At 37.7% G+C, this 18,765-nt stretch overlaps 1 protein-coding gene across 1 annotated transcript in view; it reads right to left on the bottom strand.

Moving 5' to 3' along the window:
* MACC1 (MET transcriptional regulator MACC1) overlaps positions 1 to 10,631 on the bottom strand; it is a 64,958-nt gene extending 54,327 nt beyond the window's left edge. Inside the window, exon 1 of the mRNA XM_040589091.1 lies at positions 10,511 to 10,631. Within this exon, the coding sequence (XP_040445025.1) occupies positions 10,511 to 10,631 (121 nt within the window). The remainder of the gene's footprint in view (positions 1 to 10,510) is intronic.
* Between the last annotated feature and the right edge of the window lie 8,134 nt (positions 10,632 to 18,765).

The following is an 18,765-nucleotide window of genomic DNA, read 5'->3' as shown; positions in this document are numbered from 1 at the left end:
AAGAAAAAATAAATTAAAAAATTTAATGCAGTCAGATACTGAAGGGTTTGTTTCATAAGACTGTTAATGAAGCATTATACATGTAGTCTGCATATTTTTTCTGGCTGGGAAAAAATGATAAAATTATACAAACTACAATTACAGACTTGTCAGTCTCTGTCTTTGAAAGCAAGACACTGCCTATAAATTGAGTTAAGATACAAACGTGGAATTTAATGTATGATAGCCACTAAAAAATTAGGCTACTTTTAATTGTCATGACAAACCTGTTTAATCAAGTAATTTTAAAAGATCTAAAATACAATGTAGGTCATTGTAAATGGAAAATTGAGAATATGCATGCAGACATAAAAGAGTTCATATAGCTCCCTGTTATCATGGTCCCAACAGAACAAAGTATTTTCTGCCAGACAGGCTATGGAAAACAGACATTTCGGGTGTGTGCAACTGGGAGTGATTTTCCTCTGGAATTAACATATGTATGGAAAAGTAAGAACTATGCACAGACTTCCAAATACTTACACGTAAATACAGAAAAGTACACGTAGGTACGTGTATTCGGTTCATATAGATTGAGAAAAGTTAAAAACAAAACAAAACCAGCAAAAAAACCCACCAAAAATACTGTAACAGATTAAAAAATTACAGGGAAATTAAAAGAATATAATTTTATATTTCTGGGAAAATGAACTATGGCTTATTATTTTGAGGGCCTGAGTTTGACAGTAATGACTCTGTAATAGAAATAACATCAGTAGTTCTCTATTTCTTGGAATATTGCCTAGGACAGAATAAATCTGGCATCCACAGTTTGTGGCAGTATTTTCTCATTTTTATTTAGCATAAATTTAGAATTCATTTAGAGTTTACATACTGAAAGAACAGGGCCATATACACATGCACAAACATATGACATATGCATGTATGTAATACTTAGCAAGTAGAAGATATGCTGCATCGATTCCCCACTTCATAGCTATGAGCGATAATGCAGATTTTTTACTCATTTTTCTCATTGTCTGTGAAAAAGGACACACATGATCTTGCTCTAAAAGCCCATCCCTGAATGGTAAAAGAGTAAAAATAAAGATTTCTGATTCTAGTAAAACAACACGTATATTCTTAACATATACACACACCACTTCAGCACTTTACCAGCATCATACGAGAAAATAAAATCCTGTTGTACCCCTCAGAATGTCAACCCTTTAACTCTACACAGTGGTTTTAAGTCTCTAATATGGAAATATCTTATGTGTCTATCAAATACAGGGTTTATGTATTTCATAAGCCTGGTTTCCATGCATGAAATAAACTGCAAAATATAGTGGCAGGCACCAATTTATTGAATAGGCACAGGTGAGGAAGAATAATATCTAGAACAATCAGCAGAATAAAAACAGTAGTAGAATGACCTATCACAATATGAACATTCAGCTGTATGATTAGTCATTAGAATTTAAAATACATATTCAGGAATGAAGAATAATATCCTTTTGTTCTGAAGTGTATCTTCAATTGGAAAACAAAATGGTATCTATTTAGGCTGTAAGGAATATTCACTCAAGTATATCGAAGAAAATTTCCTCTAATGTTTTCTGATGTAGAAGATAAATATCTACAAGTGTAGCTTAGATTTAAAACTCCTGTATGATTTGTCCAGGGATGATTTCATTTGCAAATGACTATGGAAGGGTACATAGTGGAAGGAAGCCAGGTGGTAAGATTAAGCAAGGGAAGAGCAGAGGAGCCTCTGACAACATGTGCATGGAAGCTGAAGACAAGCTTATTGTGATGGGGTTTGCTGTGAAGAAACAAGAGCTTGTACTGAAGCATGACTTTTCAAAGATGCCTTGACAAAGAAATTAAATAATAAGTTATTATATTAATTGTAAACTGCATGCTACTATCATCCCATCTGCCTCCCAAAACCTAGAACTTCACTTTCCCACATGGCTGACAACTTTTTGGCACCTTGGTCACATATCATATTCTTCTATCATGACATCTTCTTCAAGAACCTGGGAATAGTAAAGATATTAGAAATGCAGAGAGAACAGAACTTGTAAGTAAGAGGAAAAATGTTAAAGACATTTGAGGTGTTTCCCAATGGGAAAAATGAGAGGTGGAAGTATGAAAGTCACCAAAATAGAGAGAAACTCTAGGACTAAGTAGAAGTCACCTAAGAGTCGACTTTTCTACGTATTTGACATTTTGTTCCATAGCTGATACTTTTTTCTATCTCATACTTTCCATTAATTACAGTTTTAATGTGTTTCACACTGTGCCTTTTTAATCAGTTGACTCAATGGAGAGATCAGTTAATCTCTCATTTCAACCTTTCTCACCTTTCAGCCTCTCTAACCAGAAGAAATACGTTAATTATGCAAAACTTCAAATATTTTAAAGGTCACAAAAAAATAAAGTGAGATGTAAATTATACATCTTGGGACAGATGCGTATGCATGTCAATCTATCTGTATTCACTCAAATGCCAAGCTTATCTTAGCCTTCTTCAGGCATGCACTTTACAGACTTCAGTGTCACTCTTTATCTAATTTCTCCAGCTCTTTTCTGGTCATTGCTACTTCCAGTTTCCTTTGCACCAGTCTCACTTCTCAGCCTTTTTCTAGACTACATAGCAGGCCATGCAATAGGGAAGAAACCACAGCATAAACCTTCTAGAGAGGGGTGTAAAATCTGGAAAAGCTCCTCTGCAAGTGGGGCAAAGAAAAGGCACAAAAGATGCCCCCGTGTTGTGCTGTGTGGGAAAGTAGGGACCGAGATGAAGGCACGGTGCGCACTACCACCCAGAATGTGTCTGCCCCGTCCTGTATCTGCCAGGGTTCTCCCTTCCTGGCTCCTGGATGAGTTTTGAGTCAGCTGGGGAGTGCCACCTACTGGGTGACCTTCCGAATGTAAGTCATCAGCTTATGATTGAAAAGAATTGTAACAGGAATTTACACAGAATAAAAAAAAACCAGCAAGGGCCTAAAATTAATGAACTGACTAATCAGTCTCGGTGAGAAGGACAAATTGCACTAAATTGCTCCCCTACAGTTTCATGCCGGCTTGCTGCCACTTTTAGTAGTCCTTTTCTGGCATGCTGGTCAAAAATCTGTAGAGCTGATCATAACTTGCCCCCTTCATGTGCAATGAAGCTTTTCAACTGTCAGCATGCAGAACCTACCTATCCACCTGCTAAATCTCTCACAGATCTTAGGGTTTGATCCTAAGGTGTGATACTTTATCTCTATACAAAAAGGAAAAGAAAGAACTGTCCGTCAGCTCTAGACAAGGTCTTAAACCTACACATACCAAAGTCAACAACAAAATATTCTGAGTCCTCCTAGACATCCTAAAGTAATTTTCTGTGGTTCACTCAGTGTAACTGCGAACAGCCAATGGATGAGATGGATCAATTTTTTTTTGAGCAGTGTGTTTTAAATATGCACACATATCACTCTGCTAATCCTGACTCCAAAATTCCTAAAGTGGGGAGACTCACAGCACAGGCCAAGAAAGGCAGACTTTTGTCTTGGCTGGGGACATCAGGGAAGATTAATTTCATACATTGCTTTAGGTTTTCTTATCTCTTTAGTCTCTTAAATATGCCTCAGGAAGCTGGCCTAAGGAAGTTTAATGAATAATTTTATTTCTAGAACATGTTGTAAACTGCATATGGAAACTGAGTTTCTATTACCTTCCCTGTTCTGGGAGGTGTTCTAAACTAAGGCGAAGATGTAAAAATGTGGCACACCAGGTTTGGGCAGCTATGACACATCGGGTAAAGCACACCGTCTGCCTAAAAGAACAACGACTATGATTTCCTAATAAAAATATTATGCTCGGTTAGCTGGTGAAGTTCACATTACACATGATATCTCAATATTTATCTGCAGTTATCGGGGGGGGTGGGGGTGGGGGTGTCACAACAAAATGCCAAAAATACATAATAGTGAAAAAAAAGAGGAAGAATTTAAGACAGAGCTGAACTACAAGAGTGATAAAATCCCAGAGGTTCTGTGTCTGATGGTCTCAATGGGCTGCCCAGAAAAACACAGCAAGGTCTTTAGCGAATGTCCCGGCTTCGGAGCCAGAAAGGAGGCTGCCCAGAGAAACTCAGTCAGGATCTAGCACCTGATTGTTGCCGAAATACACATTGGAAAGGTGGAGGTGATTGTTTAGTTAAATGCAACAACAGTGCAACCATTTCCCAATCTGACTATCTCAGGATAAGATAAAATGGTCTAAAACATGGCAAAGCGATCCTGTGAGGGCTGACTGGAGTAAATTAATCTACTTCTGTATGAAAAGGCTAGCAAAAGACACAATGTGATTGCAGCAAAGGGTAAAGCAGCAGAAAAACCACACATACTGGCATTAGTTTAGATTTTTAAGATAATGGTTAGTGACCAAACAGCACAAAGTTTTCACTTCAGTGGCCATCTGTGGCCAAATAAAAGAAGTAGAATACCCTGCCAAGAGGATTTTGAAGGGTCTACTGCCAAGAAGATGGAGTGGAATTGAGAAGGTGGAGGAGACAGGCTGTTCATAGCAATACGTGGGGGGAACAGGAGAGACAATGGGTGTAAATTGAAACAAGAGAAGTTCAGACTAGATAAAAGGAAAAACTTTCACCACGAGGACAGACAGGCAGTTGAAACAGTTTGTCTGGTTATGAGGAGGGTATGCTGTCTCCATCCTTTGTTTTCAAGACCACAATAAAGCCCAGAGCAACCTGGTCTGCCCCTCATAATTGTCGTGAGTGGGAAGTTGGACTAGATGCCTCCTGAGGTTTCTTTTCAGCAGAATTTTCTGTGAGTTTAAGATTATATTATACTGTGAAAGTAAATAACTGAAAAATAATTTAGGTAGAAATCTACATGAGAAGATAATCGTTCAAAAAATTGACTGGCAGAAGAATTATATGTTATGAAAACAAAACATATATGTTATGAAAAAAATATGTTAGAAAAACAAAAAGAGCCCAGTAAAATTCGAGGATTTAAAAATCACACAGGCATTCAAATACCTCAGCTGATGTATAAAGATCACACAAGAATTGAAATACCTCAGCTGATGGGTCACGACTGTGAATAACAATGTTAGTTTAAATGTTAGTGGTCAGGATGAATAGATTGAGAAGTTGGAAAATCCCTGCAAGATGAATACACTGAATAAACTGCAATGTTGAGTGAACTAGCTGATGATTAAGCAAGTCACAAAGTGTATGTCAAATTGGTGGCCAGCAAGGAGGGCAGAAGAATGACTACTACATAGAAAGAAAATGGGATTTCTGGGGAAAGTTCTACATAAAAGAGCAGATATGCAGAGAAATTATAATCACAGTCTAGCGAACCCCTCTCACAGAAAAGCTGTGTGGAATGAAAAATTGCATCATGGCCAAAAAAAAAAAAATAATTACAAAAGTTTAAAGAACTCACAGAAAAGAACAGAAAGAACTGAAAGAAACTGTGGTCAACTTGAAGGTAAAAATGAGATCTGCTGACTCCAAAATCAGGATAAGACTACGTAATTTCATAGATCTGCATAACACTTGAAAAAAGAAAATAGAATGTAAAAACAATCTCATTAAAAAAAATAGTCACTGATATATATCAAGCCAGAACTTCAGCCCTGGGTTTTGTTGCAAAAGCTGGTAAAAGTCCTAGGAGGACTATGTTTTTGTGAGTAGCCCTGCCCCTTGTATTATACTGATAAATGCTATGTGAACATGCAGCTCTAGGCTGAATACAACAGACGATGATGAAAAGGGAAAAAAACAGAAAGAAAATAGAGATATGAAATTGCTCCATTTTACCTGTTATTATAAATATTTTAACACAGTTGAATTGTCGTGCTAGTACTAATACATTTTCTTGCATTTTAATACGCAGCTGATCAATTGTAATGATGATAATTTCCAGCTTGTCCATCTCCACTTAGCTTTCCCATCTTTTGTCGTAGATATTGTTTCATACATTTGAGCTTCCTTTTTTTTCATTTTGTCTTCCCATCGTCCATCTCTGGTCATTTCTAAGGCAACATTTCTCTTTGAATCTGATCAGGAAGCATATTTCTGCTTCCACAAAAAAAAATACTATTACTTTTTAAGAGTCACAAATCAAAATGTAATTCTGAAAGCTCGTTTTTGTTTTTATTTTTAATGGGAGTCTAGAAGTTATGATTTTTAAAAAAGCAAAACATTCCAAGGGCTGAGTCTGTGTTTCTTAAGCTAGATGTGTTGCCTGGGCTCTTTAATGGGGGGGTGTTGGGCAGCGAGGTCTCAGGGGCTCTGACTTTCCCAGTCCTTTCACACACTACATTGCAGTGGCCTGGAAGGACTGAGCTCTTGGAACTCAGAAACCAGCAAGTATCTAAAAAACCAACTGATGAAAACTTTGGGATCCTGGTGCCTAGGTCAGCTGCCAAGGTATAAAACCCACTTTGTAAAAGAGCCAAATGAGTGTCTACAGAGATCAACATCCCCCAGAACAGTTCCATTTTCAGCAGATTAGTTTTCTTCAACAGAAAAGCTTCACATCAGGAAATGGCCAGCTGTCTTTCGCACCTTATTTGCATCTCCGCAAACCAGGTCTGTATATCCACAATACAGCATTTCATCACAGCTCCAGCTTCCAGCTTCTTTGGTCATATGTTGATCACTTCCCAACACCAAATCTGTATTTATATTTCTAGGCAGTTTGGAAACCTATTTTATTGTAGCATACGTGAACCCTTCCAATTTCTGCAACAGTCCTTGATCTAGATGCTCTTCATTTAGTGCTAATATAAGGAAATAGAGCTTTTCCCTGTCAAAACATTGTGAAGCAGGCATTCAGTAATCACATTGACAGCTTACTTTTCCCAAGAAATTCATTGGACAGGACATCATTAGCTCATGTTACATATCACAGCAAAGTGTGCCATGCCCAGCGGTGCTTGGTGACAGCTTTGCATTAGATAAAATGAAAGACTAAAAAAAAACCAACAGTGACACCTACCCCACCACCAAAAAAAAAAAAAAAAAAAGAAAAAAAGAAAAAAAAAGAAAAAAGTGCCGTTTGAGAACTAGGAAAGACCTGTTCAGTTTTCTTGTGTAGTTACCATGCTTGTTCCTCAGCAGTAGAATCATGAGTCTCCTCTTGGAATAGAGAAGTTATGGCTTCATATTAAAGAACTGTGGTTTTCCCCTTGGTTTAGTAAAAAAACAGAAGTTTTTTATTGATGTCAAAGTTTCAAGACGGTACTGAACCTGGCTGATAAAGAAATCATGACATATCAAACCATTAAAACACAAAAGACACAGGAAGGAAAGGGTATAACTGAGGTAGGTAGAGAACTGAAAAGCTGAATACAAAAATCAGAGAGAGGTTTGGAAGTTCTGGGGACACCAGCTGGTTATTTATGAGTGGTCATCTCCTGTCAGAAATATGCATAACATATTTCTGTGTGTGACAAGAATCTACTTTATTGCTCCCAATTCCTGTATTTTTACACTCCAATCTGACATTTGAATATAGGAAATCTAATTATGAAATACCTGTTGATACATTTATTGTCTTCTGTTTGACTAGCAGTGATCTGGCTGGAACAATATTCTCAGTGGCTTCAGTTTCATGCCCCTTTTATGGCATAGGAAGTTATACTGCTTGATGTGACTCAGATCTGTTCTGATGCTGGACCACTGCCTTGAAATAATACTTCATTATATGGCTTCAGATATTTAGCAGTGGGTTTTTTTGACTAATGCTCCCATACAAAAGAAACTGCAGTTGTGGGAAAACAATTTCTTCTAATTATTCAAATTATTTAGCAATATTTTAAATTCTGATATTTAATTAAATTAAATCTTGTATTGCTTTCATCACTCTAACAAAAGTTCAGTCTTAAAGAAAAGTGATAAAGTGATACCACTTGATTTCTTTGGAGTTTTCATTATAGCCTCTAGTCCTTGGGGCTCTGTAGACAGAGAATAAAAATACTTACGTTTGTTTCACGACTCTGTCACCAACATAAAATGTACCATAGTCGTTCAGGGCTCCAGTGTTTACATCTAGAAAATAAAGAGCATGTGTACTTTCCTTTATAAAATATTTTAACATCTGAAGTAATCAAATTTCAACAAGCTTAAGAGTAGCAGGTTCCCCTTGGGATTTATTTCATGGTAAAATCGTGTTCCAGTAATTTTTTTCATTTTTTTTAATATTTGTCTACATCTTGCTTTGCTCAGTTTTATTCACTTCCATTATTCCAAGCCGAAAAAAATATGTGCTTGTAGTTCACTTTTGATGTTAAGTACATTTTAAACTGCCAAACCCCAAAATTATATATATAATTTCAATTTTCCCAGTAGAAATATGAAAACCTGCACAACTGAATTTGTCTTTAAATTATAGTATGGATTCCCCCAAACCAATATTTGATATCACATTTTGATGGAAAAATCTAGACAAGCATTACTATCACCAGATGTCACTAAACCGTCATTTCCTTTTCAAAGATTCTACTTAATTGTTTTCCATTTGGTAAGATAATCATATTTCATTGGTTTAGATTTCATATTCAGATATGACTTTGCCTTCCACAACTGCTTTGCTTATCACCTACATTGTGTGCAAACCACTGTGCTGTACGCTTCAGTGTGAGAGAACAGTTTTGGTTATTGTATACAATTGTCTGTGAGGGCAGGTAAAGCCTTCTTGTGGGTTTGTTTTTATAAAGTATTCTGTTTTCACATACACCAAGTAACATAAGAACTTCTGTTTGTGGTACCTTAATGTGTTTTTATAAACTAAAGTACTAAAAACTCTCTCCCCATTGAGAATATGTAAAGAGACTATTCATACCTGCCTTTGTGCGAAACTTGCTTCAGGTTTCATATGTACCAAACCACGTATTTTCCTGAAACCTTTCAGAAGCAGCAGAAAATGAATATGCAAGAGAGAAAGGCAGCCAACCCTACATTTTTCATGTAGCTTTCAATAAAGGCCAGATTGGCCCCTGAAGTCTGCTTTGAAGGGGGTACGCCAGCTTACAGTTGTCTCTACATGTCCGCATAAGAGGGACAGAGGGATACACATTCCAAAAAGCCTCTACCTTGAGACTACCCAGGGAAGGAAAGAAACTATCCTGGCCCTGCTGAAACAGCCCAAGAATTCCAGCTGTGCCACTGTGCAAACACCTGGCAGGCTTTTCATACACCTTGGGCAGCACTCAGGATCTGTCCTGGGGACCTCACCCCTGGGAAACCAGTGCCACCAGTGACCGCAGAGATGTTCCAGCATCACCTCTTACCTCCCCATTCCTGGCTCCTGGGCTTCCAGTTATCTTACGTTGCCAATACCCAAATATCTAACTTTCATGCCATGTTCTACTACGACCAAAAAAATTGACATGATTCAGAATGCATGGTAGTGCCACAGCTTATTTAGAAATAAGCATCTGGTTTTAACATCTCTCTTGCTAACACTGAAAGTGTGTTTGTCCTGAATATAGTAGCTCGGATTGCCTGAGTGTAATTTTAATGCATTGCTTCTGCCTGAAGAACCTTGCCACCATCCGCTGATTTGTTATCTGTGTAGTGTGGAGTGTTCATTCTTTGCCTGATGGGATTTTAATATAGCTGTGTCTCTTACTAGGTCCCAGAGGTTAGATTTGCCATGTTTCTTTTTGATCCACATTTTTCCTGCCTGTCTTTGACACATATATAACTTTTTCAATAAAAGCAAGGCTTTCAAGCTAACTATCTTTTACACAGCATTGTTTTCCCTTCCTGTTTAAGCTCTTAGTTATACCCTGTTACAGAAACTTGGTTACCCTTTAAACTTCACCAAAACTTCAGTCAATTCCGCCTCTGGTTCCAAGGTCAAAACCATTTGTCACACACATAAATTAGCCTGTTTCAGACAGCACTGGGAACATTTGTAGCTCTTGGAAATTAAGCTTTCCCTATTACTAACCTTCACAAGCATACACATATTTCTTTTAAACCTGACCTTACTAGTAAGAAAGTTACTAAGAGCGAGCCCCTAATAGCCCGGGTAGTGTTTAGGTAAGGAAGGGGTTCAAATAATATTTCTGAACTTCTAAGGGCATCATTTTAACAACCTACCACCAGAACTGAATGAGGAGATGTCAATCCATCTTAATCAAATATTAGTGACCCCCTCTGTCCGTGAGGCTCCCTCCAGCTGTCTGTAGAAGGCCTCATCAACTTCCTCTTCCTAATCAGGTGGCCTGTAGCAAACACTCACAACAGTGTCACCCATGCTGGCCTGCCCCTTAATCTTTACCCATAAGCTCTCGACTCATTCTCCATCCACCCCTTGGCAGAGCTCGATACGCTTCAGTTGCTCCCTCACATAAAGAGCAACTCCACCACCTCACCTTGCTGGCCTGTCTTTCCTAAAAAGTACAAAGCCATCCATGGCAGCATTCCAGTCATGCAAACTATCCCACCATGTCTCTGTAACTGCAATGAGATCATGGCCCTCTGACCACATACAATTCTCCAATTCATCCTGTTTAATCCCCATGCTGAGAGCATTGGTGTATGGGCACTTCAGAGAGGTAACCAAGCATGCAGGTTTCCCAAGAGGGATGCCAAGTGGATCCACCATAGCCATGCGCACCCTTGAGGTGGAGGCAGCTAAGGAGCTTATGTCACTGCTCAGGTTGGCCTGGCTTATTCCCCAGCTGGATGCAATGGCATGAGAATTACCACTTTGGACCCCTCCACCTGAGTTCCTCAGTTTAAAGCTCACCTTACTAAGCCAGCCAGCTTGCTGCCAAAGCTTCCCTTGCCTGTTCTGGGCAGATGGATCCGATCCCTCCCTAACAGGCTATAGTCAAAGAATGTCCCGTTGTCGTATCAGCCAGACGCCTCATGACAGTACCAGCTGCAACGCCAGAAGTTGATGTGCATTATAGGTCTATTTCTGGCTGCATCCTTTCCTGTTACTGGTAAAACGGAAGAAAAGATAACTTGGGCACCAAAATTTTCCACTTACACCCCCCAGGGCTTTATAGTCTTCCTTGATTGTGCCCAGATTCTGACTCGCAGCGTCATTCATGCCCACATGAGAGTAGCAGAGGATAGTAATCTGTGCTCTTGGCAAGTTGTGGCAGCCTCTCTGCAACATCTTAGCTTCTGGAAGGCAGCATACTGCACACGAGTCCCTGCCAGGCCAGCAGATGGGCTCCTCAGTGCCCCTTAACAGAGAATCACCCACTATAAGCACACAATGTTTTTGTGGTAACCATGGTGTGCTGCTGGTACAGTTTCTCCATGCAGACCCTGCTTGTGGATGTCTGTAGCTGTTAAATCTTCATATCTGTTTCTGTTTGTAATGCTGAAGGGTGGAGACTGAAGCAAAGTCCTGCTTTTGTGGGTCACTAGGGTCCAAGGGACCTCATTCTCTGTGATGTTCACTGCAGGAGCATGGTTCTGAAACCACCCATCTATTTTCATCTCGGACCCTTTAATGCTGACACACATCTACATTAGGTAATACATGCAATATAGAGGACTATATAGAGGTATATAAAACACAGTCATGTTTCAATCAAAAATCTGGCTGGTGGTCACAGCTGCAGAGAAGTATTTAAAAATCTGTGCCTTATGGTCTCTAAAATATCCCTGAAGAGAAGTCCACTCGTTTTAATAGCTTCCAGATGTAATGTTAAGAATGGGGTATCCATGAAGAAGGTCTATCTGATTTATAGTTTGAGTATTTTCTTCTTCATGTTGTGGTACTACACAGTGACGCAATGCTATAAAAGGCCATGTACATTGAATTCCAGAAGATACTTGCAAAAAAATGAGAGGCCTAGAAAAATAATGCATATGAGGAAAAAAAACACAGGAGTGGTTTTAACCTATCCTTTGTGATACAATGTGCTAGGATTCTTACTATTTTCACAGAGACGTAGAAGAAAGTGATAATACAATCAGATACTTAATCTGAAATAGAAGCCATTATTTTAGACAGCACATGCAGGAAATACAGACAGAAATAATGCACTTCAATGAACATAGCACTGATCTAGGCATGAGTTTCCCCTTTGGTGCATTACTGGTTAGAGATACTCTTATCCAAAAGCTTAATAAAGAATTTTTGCTTATGCCAAGCAGCAGATGCATGGGTTTCAGAGAAGAAGCACCCATCCTTTCTCTCTCAGAAGTTCCACATGGATATCTTACAACAATGAAGAAACAGGAATACATTTTATACATTTGTCATCAATACTCAACTCACAGAAAGCAAAGATATCTTTATATCAGGTTCTTACCACTGCTTTTTCTGCAAAGTTCTATCCATTTTATTGTTGATTTCCCCTTTTCTTTTAACAGCACTTAGGCAATAACAAAAAAGTTTCTGTATTGTCCTTTATGGAAAAAAAAATATTAGAAGAATGACTAATCTTTTAAAAGCTATGCCTAAAACAACAGCAGATCATTTAGGATTAGGGTTATTTTATTGTACTTTCGATGGAGAAAACAAGGCATACCAGGACAGTGTTTATACTGTTTAAGCAGTGTGCTTATGCCTTGAATTACATTCCTCTGGGGAATTTATCTGTATCTATATTTTGTCTTTGCTCTGGTCCATCTCCATAGCAACATGTTTGTTCCTATGGAGAATCTGGGTGAATAACTTCAAATTGAGCCTGAAATTTTTAACACAAGGTTTCTGTTCTCTATTAAATAATTATGAACAAAAGCCATTTTTAAAACCCTCAAAAAATAAACATAGTTTTGCCCTTGTTTCTTTTACCCTACTCTAGACATGGTTAGCTCTGAACAATCCTTTGATCTGTCTTTCCTGTGATGTTCAGACTGGGAGCAGGCTTATCCACATGACTTCAGCAGCTGTTATAAAATCTGGCGGGGAATTTTTCATTCCAATTTGAATGGCTCACTTACTGTATTCACTAATTATGTTGTTATATACACACATTCCAAGTTTTTACTCAGAAACTGGGATCTTCACTTAAAAAAAAAACCAACAAACAAAAATCTCAGGGCAGGGGGGTGTGGGGGAAGAGAACACAGGATGACTTTACAACTACTTTCAAAATAATACAGGTTATTTTAGAGGTGGTCTTTAAATTATAGCCAGTTTCACCTCCTGCTCATATTTGTAGCTGTTCTCTCCTTCATCTCAAGAAAAGATTCTATGGCTGAGAATTGTTTATTGCTACATGATAACAGTGTTAAAAATAGTTTTTTAAAACAGATTACTGCTCTTTAACATTACTGCTAATAAAACAAATGTTCATTTCTTCAAACTCAGGCACCCAGAGAAACCAAAAAAATAAGGAAAAATATTTCCATCAGAATCTACTGGAAAATAAAATTAATTGGGGGGTGTGGGGGGTGGGTGGGGGGTGATCAGAGAAAAAAAGTAAGAAAAAATATCCCTAATTATATAGTTAGGATTTTGATCATTACTTTTCATAGACCAGTATGTCTAGTGGTAAAATGATCCAGCTGGTTTTTCACTCAAATAATTTCAGGAATTCTCATGGAATTGCCAAATTTGTCTCACCAAAGTCAGCTTTCCTGCATTGCACAATACAGCAAGACTGAAAATCCTGTGTATAACCTGGCATAAAAGAAAGGACCCTTGTTTTGTTTAAGTGCTCAGGTGGTGTCAGCCTATTGAATCCAGCCCAGATAATGTGACTCATCCAACTACCAGAATTACTCCTGTGAAGTTTGAACAATCCTGCAATATTTAAGGCAGACCCAGCATCTCATCTGGAGGTAATGAGCCTTTCATTCTCTATGCCAGCTATTCAAGTCTTGTATCTGATGCTCAAAAAGTTTTCACAGATGGTCCATTCCAACCTGTTCTTTTTCTGCTTCCCCTGGGTTTGTATTTTTCTAAGCATTTCCCATCTGCCTGCTTTAAGATCTTTAAATAGGTGGAATATTCTGGTGAGAGGAATGAATACTTCTATTCTGCCTCCAAATTCTTTCCCAGTGATGCCACAAGCACATTAGAGCTGGCACACCCATACTTTGAAAAGAAGCATAAAGTTAAGAAGCAAAATATGGACCTGTTTTATATTACAGTGAGTCACTGCTGCATTTCAATCCTAGACTACAGACAATAAAAGAGAAATAAAGTGTCAATGATTTAATTGGCAGTAATAGACAAAGGCTGTATAGAGACAACATCATCTCTTTTAAACTACAAAAACATGTTCATTTACAGGATAGGTGCCCTGCCATCAGCCAATGAAGACACCTTTAAAATTCTATATGGCATAAGTAAAGAAGACATACAAATATGGAAGTTGTTTCTGAATATCACTCAGACAGTATACTTGAATGAAACAAACATAACTGAGAAATATCTAAAGAAAGATCATATCATTCATTTTGAATAAAAGTATTGAAAGAAATGCATTCCTATTCCACAAAATAAAACCACCAAACATTAAGCAGTATCTGTGACAATTTGTTTTTAATCATCTAAGCCAACCTTTCCTAGTTCAGCTAGGAAAAAAAAAAAAAGGAACACAGAAAGAGGTGGCAGCTTTGTTTGTAACCAAGACTGGATTTCTGTAAGAAAAAAATCGCATGTGGCATGTGTGGCTTTTATTACTGCAATGTGTGCACTGAATTAATCAGCCATCTTCAGATTTCAGATTGCAATTCACTTAATTTCAGTGGGAACTAGAGGGAAAAAAATCAGCTCCTGTCTACATCAGATGTCTAAAATTGTGTTGCTCAGTTCTGAAGCACTTTGAATCTCAGGCCATTTTTGAAAATTTGGGTTCAATGTGTAGCAGTCTGTATTGACTTGCAGAGTCCACTCATATTTGTAATTTAGTACTTCTGCTTGGAAAAAAATAATCTATGAACACCTGCAGAAAGAAAGAGGAACATGTTCATCAAAATTAGAGGTACTGAAGACAACAGAAATTATTACTCAGGTTCATGCAGTTTTAGTGTTTTCTGTCCTAAAATTCAAGCTGATAAATATATCCTGCAGTATAGCATCTGTGTACAGTCTTACAATGAAAGTCACAGTCGTTCATCAAGTCTGTGGAATATAAAATAAAAAATCCAAGACAGTGAAGTACTGAAAAATGAGGTTTATGTCACATGAAGTAATAGTAGAATTAACAAGTCAGGAATAAAACACTGAAATATGAGAAGAAAAAACACCAGACTGATTTCAACAAATTAAAGTTATCAGCAATTCTCACATGCAGTTTTTTAAAAGCTCATGGATAGATACTTCAATGAGGTGTTACTAAAAGGCTAAAAACCTTTTCCTGACAAAGGAATATTTGGAGACTCGCCATCTAATAGCAAACAGTCATGGATAAATAAGTTCTTCTCAAATCCAAGAACTGTCTCTAACTATGTGGAGACCTCATAGGGAGCTCTTGGGAATACTGTATGTGTTTTGGATCAAATAACTAAGTGACTTAACTGTGGTTTACTGGAATCTATGTCGTACTACAGGTTGTATGAGGACACATAGGATAAAAGTTAAACAGCTAGTGGACTGAACAAAATGAACTGTATTACTATTTATCAGTCTTTGATACCGTGTATATTCTGTATAGCCTCATCTCATTCTAAATAAACACTACACTGTCTTCATGAATGCTGGCATGTCAAGTTAGAACAAGTCCTTTTCACAAACATCTTTTCTATATATCTGTGTTACAGAAAGCCAGGCCAGAGAAATATGCTTTGCAATTGGAAGAAAAAAATGGAAAGATATACAGGTTTTAAAACCTGTATAAGGCAATTCCATTGTTCTTTTGCATACGCAAGTTTTACTTTAAAATAGTAGGAATTTTACGAAGCTGGAATAAGGTCACAAAATACCATACCATTCATGTAAAAGACAGACTGACATTCTCACTCACCAAAATAGTAAACCAGAAGTTAGGGAACTTGCCCAGAATTTGAAGTTTGTTAATCCAGGGAGCACCTTAACTAATATATTAGCTTTTCCATGTTGAGTAGGAGAAATTTTCCCCAGGGCAATGTATCTAAGTCTTATGTATTGCCAGAAAATATTCTGGTTTCAAATGAGGAAAAAAAAATTATAGTTAACTTTTTGCTGGCTCTACAGATAACAAATTAAGAGCGTGTTATTGACTGCTAGGATAGGACCTAGCTAACTCACGATAATATTAACAATCAGAAATAATGCTTTCTGTAAAGCATCCGTAAGGAACTGAAAACAATTCAGACACTATAAGATGTTAGCCAAATGTAAATTTGCATCAATTAGCCAAAAATATGAACCCTTCTGACTCCTCTTTAGTGCTCTTTATCTTTTCTTGGTTGGCTTTCACACAGTCTTCTCCCGTGAAATGTTCTTATCCACGACCACCTCGTTGGCACCATGGTCTTAAGTGATGAAGACTGCTTACAACATTTACATTTCACACTAAAGGCACACTCATTCACATAAAATAAAATCCTTTATATGCACTCTTATACACACACATATAGATTTTACATGACAAATACATAAGACATAAAAAAATATGTTAAGAAAATAATGAAGTTACCAACATAAAAATCACACCCCGGCCAATGTTCTCTAAAGTCCACGTCGCATTGTCTAGTGGGTCATGCCTTTCTCTGCAACAGTTCTTCCCAGCAGTTCTACCTGAAAAGGCTTACCTAGAAATGTAGATGTAATTTCTGCTTTTTCTACTTCATCACCACCTCTGTGGCTCTGGCCCTCTTTTGTGCTTCTCTTTAGAGAGTAGAAACACTTCTGCTTTGGTGATTCTCTCCATTTAATGCTGTTGTATAGCAGGGTATGGGTGTTGCCTAATTTGAAAGCCTTGGCCACCTAAAATGTGGCTGTCAGTAGCAGTTGCTAAGAAACTACAGTTTAGCTGCTTTCAAATACAGTTTTATTAAAGTGCAATTACCCACACCTGCTATTACTATTTAGATGAGCTAACATGTAATTCCTTCTTTGCCATACTGGACACATCCTCTCTTACCTCCCATTGCACTAAGCCTCCTCTTCCCAGCAACTTGAGAGATCATTTCTCATCTCATCCAAACAAACATTTTAAGCCACCCCATACACTAAACATTCCCCAGGCAGGGAAATGTGTCACAAACCATCCTAGTGTAGCTCATCACGAGACAAAGCATAAATGTCCAGCTGGTCACTGTCACTTAGAAAACCATTAGTATGAGACAGAGCCTCCAGAGAAATTTTACCCCGAGAGAGACTGCACAGCTGAATATGAGGTAGATGGGCATTTTTTTAATTGAAGAAAACGTTTATGCAGCAATAAATTATTAAAATAAAGAGTGGACCATTTAGTAAGTCTGCTTCTAGGAAGTCAGTCTCCAGTGTTTTATTATATGAACAAAAACAAAAATGCAAGTAATGAGAAATATACATGCAAGAGGAGTGAGTGTCTTTTGGTTGGAAAATTTTTGTCTTTACCTTTTTTTATCATGTAAACATCTATTGGCGACTCTTGAATAACAAGGGCATCTTTTATAGTATCTTGGCTGTGTTCCACATTGGCTCAGAGCATTCTGTTCATTAAGTCATTTCAACCATGTGAATTAAATGCCTTATTCTTTGCTTCCTGGAGGTGAATGCAAACCTCTTGTAGTCAGTCAAGCAGAGACTTGAACAAGAGGAATTTTTTTGCCAGATAATGGGAGTTAGCAAAATGCAAAGGATTTGTAAAGCTTGATGCCTGCCCTTTTTTATGCAATGCAGGTGAACTACTACGAAGCAACGCAAGGGAGTAAGGGGATAACAGCCTTCAGAAAAGCATGGCACATGTCCACAGGTGGGAGAAGCCAGGCTCGCTTACCTCTTTCCTTCCACTCCGCTTCTACTCAGAGCTAACTAAACACAAACCAGCAAACAGGCTCTGCACAGAGGCAGATGTATCAGCCCCAGCCCAGGTCTGTGTTAAAACAGCCATTAAGTCTTCTGGAGAGACCCTTGCTTGTACCTGAAGATTCAGAAATACTGGAAATGGCACTTCAGTATGCCCCCAGTCATTCACATGGGTTCACACAAAATACAGAATATGGCAGGGAAAGAGATGGAAAAAGGAAGAAACCCCAAATCATCTTATTTAATAAATACCTGCATACTCAGACAGACCTTACATATTCACAAACTGATTAAAACAAAGTTCTATATTTCAATGCAAATCTTGATGTAAATCAATCTTATTAGTTATTGAATCACTAGTCATTTAACTACTTGATTTTTAAAATCTGGCTTGTAATCAGGGTACAATTCCTTGTCTCACTGCTGATTTGTGTATTTGTTCCACATATATATAGGTTTCTGACAGCAGTGTTGAATACTTCAGCCTATCTGGGATGGTGCGACAAAGCTGAGGTAAACAATGTGGTTTGTAGGTGCATGTGATTGTTTATTGTACCGTTCCCAAAGTTTTTCTTTGTGTAATTAACAGATTAGGCTATTACTAAATCTCTCATTTTCTGGTTTTAACTCCCAAAATACATAATACAAATGTGGCCATGTTTTCTTGCATGAAAATGGCAGTAAGTAATAAAAAAAAAATGTTCCATATCAAAATATACCATTATGCAGTTATTTGTAAAAACAAAGATGCATAAATAACTAAAAGTCTCTGGAGTCTACAGTTTCTTTCAAATAGTTTTGTTTTCATTAACAAACATTATGACATCTCTAGACAACTTAATTACATATTGTAACAATGTATTTCAGCAGAATTTCAACATTACTGCATAAC

The sequence above is a fragment of the Falco naumanni genome, chromosome 4 (assembly GCF_017639655.2).
Source record: "Falco naumanni isolate bFalNau1 chromosome 4, bFalNau1.pat, whole genome shotgun sequence".
NCBI classification, from domain to species: domain Eukaryota; kingdom Metazoa; phylum Chordata; class Aves; order Falconiformes; family Falconidae; genus Falco; species Falco naumanni.
This window is presented reverse-complemented; position numbering and strand designations above follow the sequence as displayed.